The sequence below is a fragment of the Solanum lycopersicum genome, chromosome 12 (assembly GCF_036512215.1).
Source record: "Solanum lycopersicum chromosome 12, SLM_r2.1".
NCBI classification, from domain to species: Eukaryota; Viridiplantae; Streptophyta; class Magnoliopsida; order Solanales; family Solanaceae; genus Solanum; species Solanum lycopersicum.
This window is the reverse complement of record NC_090811.1, coordinates 64,588,531-64,593,770: the sequence shown is the minus strand read 5'-3', so window position 1 is coordinate 64,593,770 and position 5,240 is coordinate 64,588,531. Positions and strand designations below refer to the sequence as shown.

The 5,240-nt window shown below is 33.1% G+C and overlaps 1 protein-coding gene across 1 annotated transcript; it reads right to left on the bottom strand.

Moving 5' to 3' along the window:
- Window positions 1–490: 490 nt before the first annotated feature.
- HMGS4 (hydroxymethylglutaryl-CoA synthase 4) lies at window positions 491–4,815 on the bottom strand. The gene is made up of 12 exons (XM_004252524.5): window positions 4,573–4,815; window positions 3,652–3,758; window positions 3,449–3,581; window positions 3,178–3,321; window positions 2,818–2,976; window positions 2,036–2,109; window positions 1,873–1,948; window positions 1,720–1,775; window positions 1,540–1,627; window positions 1,280–1,420; window positions 1,029–1,178; window positions 491–942 (listed from the first exon to the last, which is right to left on the bottom strand). The coding sequence occupies exons 1-12, from the start codon at window positions 4,642–4,644 to the stop codon at window positions 754–756; spliced, it is 1,389 nt and encodes a 462-aa protein (XP_004252572.2). The 5' UTR covers window positions 4,645–4,815; the 3' UTR covers window positions 491–753.
- Window positions 4,816–5,240: the final 425 nt, after the last annotated feature.

The window sequence follows — 5,240 nt, the reverse complement described above, 5'->3', positions numbered from 1 at the left end:
ATAATGGATCAGTTAATTTCTCGATCACTCACATATCGAAATTTGAAAATATAATAGAACATAATAGAGTTTGATTTCTCAAATAATCACTCGATTTATAGTTTTTTTTTTTTGTGTTATCCACGTTTAGAATGTTTTCCCAACAAATTAGTCCAATGTGAACAACATGATATGATTTTATTAGCATTTTAAGAATGTTTCGTCCCTACAAAACCACACAAATAATAATGTGTACTTAAATTTGATGTGTTTAAAATATTAAATAAAGATAGCTTGACAGATACATGTTGGTGGTTGGATAAAATTAAGGGCACAAAACAGAACTTTTAATATATAAATAGCAATAAAATGTATTTAATAAAATCCGTATATGCTCTTATTTGTTGTTTTTCTATCATAAAATTGATATTTGGATCATCTTACATGCTCATCAATTTCGAGTTTCAAATTTCACAAGTGCGTATAGAGGTTATGAAATTTCCTCAATGAATTTTAATCAATCTATCGTTTGTCAATCATCTATAAATTATCTTCAAAGAGAAAACAATCACTTTTGTCCGATTTAGAAAGATACTACAAGTCCTACGTCCAAGATTCCATCGTTGTGGCCATAAACACTGAAAATTCTTAAAATTTAAATTGAGAAAAGAAATACAGAGAACTAATCAAGAAAACTCACTAAGTTTAAATAGCACAACTTGAAAACTTAAAAAAAAAAAAAAAAACAAGCTTGTTGCTAGCTAGGACTTATCTTCAATGACCATTGGCCAGTCCATTCTCAGCAGCTTTCTTGGCATAAAATCTTCTATACTTTGAATCAACCTCTGTAAGGTAGTAGGTACCTGGAGCTAGAAGGCTACAATCCTTGCTCGTAACGAAGTCCTTGGCCCCGTACCTATGCTCCATTAGTTTCATAATTTCGACAAACTTTTCAGGAGTCAACTGCCAGAGATCAAGATTGATTGTCAAAGATGGCTATGTTGAAACATGGGACATAAGAAAAAGATGTGTAAGCTTATAGCGTATACCTCGTTTCTTGATTCCAATTTCTCTTTAACATTCATCACACTTGCAATGTTTGACAAGCTAAAAGGATGTTGGCCTTCATTAAGCTTGAGGGAGAACATTGTCGCAGTTGATCCACTACCATAGGAGAACAGAACTACCCGTTGTCCAGCCTGAGACAAAAGTATCATTCAGAAACTAGAACGAACATGTAGTAGATGATGGAATGAAACAAACAAAAGGACGGAAATGTGAACTGTAACTCCTGAATTACCAGTGTTTTGTGTTTATTGTGAAGGAGTGATGCAAAAGCAGCATATAGAGAGGCAGTATACATGTTGCCAACTTGTTTTGGTATTAATGTGGTAGGTTGCACCTTCTCATCGTAAAATGGCTTTGCAACTTGCTGGGATGCCTGTAAATGGTTGACGATATTCCGTTGTTAGTTCTAATCACACAATGTACATAGGTCTGACATCAATTATCCTGCTTAAGGCTTCATTTTTAGCATTTTTCGAAGAAGAAAGAGTGAACCTTCTCAAGATCACGGCTTTGGTAGCTTTCATCATGACTTAGAGACGAAAATGGGGCCAGCTTTTCTTTAGCAGATTCATCGATGGAGCTGGAAGTGGAAAACAGAAGTTTGTTAAGAGAACAGAGTTCCTTTTAAAGAATAAAAAGAAAATCCTCTGCCGGAGAAACATTGCAACCCACCTAGCATTCCTCGTAAAGTCATTGAATACCAACCGAGCGAAGCTCTTCTGTACAAGCTGCAGAAGTTGAATAAAATATCAAGTGTCACTAAAATTGCATATAGAGAAGAAGTACAAATGAAGTCATCGATCCACAACAGACTCTATAAACTACCTTGTTGTACGGTGAATGGAACACAAAGTAAGCTGCATCAGCTATCGAAAATTGTTTGCCTTCCAATTTCTCGTATCTAGTATTAAATGCATCAAGGCAATTAATACAAGATAATCAAGAGTTCTACTTCCAAATATAAGACTGTATCCGATGAGGAACTTACTTGTTGCATAATATCTTATAGCAAGAATCAAGTGCCACAAGATAACAAGTTTGTGAAAGCTTGCCATCAACCACCTGCAGCCAACAATTTCATTGAAAGGTGAATAAAAAACATTACATTCAGCCTGCACAAATCCATCATCAATCCCACTATTTTCACTGCTAACAAAGTCAACCATCTTTCTATTTAAAATCTCTAAGCTACACATTTAAGGAGACAATACCGATTTAATCAGGAATTATCAGATTGACTAGAAATTAGCAAGAAAGAGCTAAGGGAAGCAAGAAAAGAAAGAGGCAATGTACCAAAACTAGAAAATGATATTGCTCGAACATGTAAAAAGAAGAACAGAGGAAGTTCGTTTTGTAAGAATGAGTTTATGCTTAAAAGAACAATATAGAAGCCAGTTGGTACTAGATTTCCAAAGAAAACTACAGAGGAAATTTATTGTCAGAATGACTACTGAATAGATTTTTTCACCTAAATGACAATTTAAAAACCAGTGTGAGACTGAATTGGTAAAAAGGTTCTATTTGCAAAGATTTTGTTTCCTCAATATTCACACACAATAGGCATGAAAGATATCACTACGGGAAATATTGAAGCTTCAGCAATCATGACACAGCTAGTGCAAAACCACAATTGGAACATGAATCAACCTTAATTGGGCCTAGGAACGATTTTACTCGAAGTTCTGTTGAAAGAAAAGAAAAGGCAATAGCCACAAAGCATGCTTGGCAAAACTGTAGTTAACCAGACTTGCAAGCATAAGAAGGAATTACTGGATATTCGCTGTCTAGGATGGGCTTGTAAAAATCATAGACATGAGCCATATGACTAGCCCTTATCTTGCTTTCAAACACAATAGGAGCATCAGGGCCAATTAGCATAGCTATGGCAGCTGCGCCTCCCGTTGGCCTAGCAGGTCCCTCAGCATAGACCTATAAGAAAAAGATCTCTAATAAGTGAACATTTCTGGTATATCTATGTAACACATTAAATGGAACATGGTTCATAAGCATACAATTGCAACTAAGAAGCTCGAGTCTGTTTCAAGATACATGCCAAATAAAGAATGTGTATTCCAAAGTCCATTAGACAAAACACATGCAATAGAAATGTTTACAGGTGATGATCATTACCGCACTATCTGTGCATACAACAAGTCCATAGCGTCCATCCCATGACGCGCTCTCCACCCAATTCACACAGTTGAATAATGCAGCAGTTCCACCATAGCATGCATTAGTTGAGTCAACTCCTTCAATGTCAGTAGTACCACATTTCTGCATGGTTCACATGGTCAGGAAACAAGAAACTATAACAAATCTGTGAATACCAAAATATAAAGCATTAATAGGCGAAGTAGAAGCTACAAAGACGAAGAGCATAACTAGGAACTTAGATCATTACCTCAAATATTTGCATCAGGAACGTCTTAATAGATTTGCTTTTATCAATAACAGTCTCACTTCCAACTTCCAGTCTACCAACTTGCTTTGGATCAATCGCATACTTCTCGAGAAGAGAAGTAACAGCTGTCAAACTGAAGGCAAACAATAAAATGAGACTAAAATTGAGACATTTATTGTTCCATTCTGTAATGAAGGCAATACCTCATTGATATTACATCTTCCACCTCAGTACAAAATCCCATGCAATCTTGTCCAAGACCAATTGTGTATTTCCCTTTGCTTGCTCCATCATGAGCTTCCAACGTTTCCTATACATAGTTTGCAGGAAACAAAATTTGTCGAAATCAGAAAACTAAATCCTACAACTCTTACTAGCCGATTCAACATACTCATAATCTGATAACATAATCAAGTGTTACTTTTACATTAAGGTGTGGTAACTATGATCATTCAAAGTGCTAAAACAGACGAGATAGACATAAAATCACGCGAAGAGAGATTATCTCACGAAAAAACACAGCAATCTCTTGAAATCAATGATGTGAACTTAGTCCCGAAATAATTCGAAAATTTAATAGTAGTTACATCATATATTAATCTAACTAAAGACTTGCAAATTAGTGTATGAACAAGTATAATTCATAAGATTTCTTAATTTGCTTAAGTTTGCAAAGGAAAGCACTCAATACATATCTCATCATGCAGAGATTAAGCTGTTACTATCTACGCTTGCAAGCTATAAATCAATTAAAAAAAACTCCTAATTAGATTACTAAACTACATTATATTGATAAAATGATCCCAAACATGATATTAATTAGAACTTTTTCATTCGAAATCGAACTCAAAATTCAGCTAAACAACCAACTGAGCTACTAAGTATCCCCAAATATCAACAAATAATTGATAAGAGCTTCCAAATTTATAAATCTCAATAACACAAGCGATTTTCTCACTCTTCAAAATTTTCCTCAAAGGAAACATACCTATAAAACATCAATTTATTTAATTAGAAGAAGAAAAAATATCGAGACTCCGATTCATAAAATTGAAAACAAAAAATGGATCAAATTAAAAGACCTAACAATATGATATACATGTGAATTGATTAAACAAATTTACCTGTTGAATGCAAGTAGGAGGAAAGTAAATTTCCATGGCGAGGATTCCGACATTCTTCCGTTGAGCTGCCATTTCTGATGATTTTTATTTGTTATTTTTGAGTATAAACGCAATGGATCCAACAAATTTGTTCTTCAAAATCGGAAAAATGTTTCAGAGAAGAAGACAGAGAGAAAATGTGTGACTGATTCTATGGGCAAATAAGGAAGAGAAGAAGAAGAAGGATGAATTTGTTATGTTTCCGTTGGATATATATATATATATATATATTACACACTAGTCTAAAGCCGGTTCGAATAAATTGAGTTAATAAATAAATGAGTTATATACTATCGAAAATTAATTTGACCCATTATTGAATTTAGTTGTTTTATATATATTTTTAGTATTAAATATGTTGTTTATTGTAATTTATAGAATATAATCCTCTCTCTATTTTATATTAAATGAATTTTTGAATTGTTGTTAGAAAATTATTTAAAGATACTTAGCTTATATTTATTATTATTGTTTTTATTGAAATGATAAATATAATTCTATAAATAGTGTAATTTATTTCATAGAAAATATTAAATTTTATTAAATAAAATTATAAATACGGAAAAAAATCAAATATTCATCTTGAGTTTTATAAAGTTTAATTATTTTGCACAATATTTAATATAAAA

Coding starts and splice junctions, on each gene's coding strand:
- HMGS4 (XM_004252524.5), bottom strand. CDS start 4,644: ATGGCAGCTCAACGGAAGAATGTCGGAATCCTCGCCATGGAAATTTAC. Junction 1,421..1,539: donor AAAGCCGTGATCTTGAGAAG/GTTCACTCTTTC, acceptor AACCATTTACAG/GCATCCCAGCAAGTTGCAAA. Junction 1,179..1,279: donor ACAATAAACACAAAACACTG/GTAATTCAGGAG, acceptor CTTTTGTCTCAG/GCTGGACAACGGGTAGTTCT.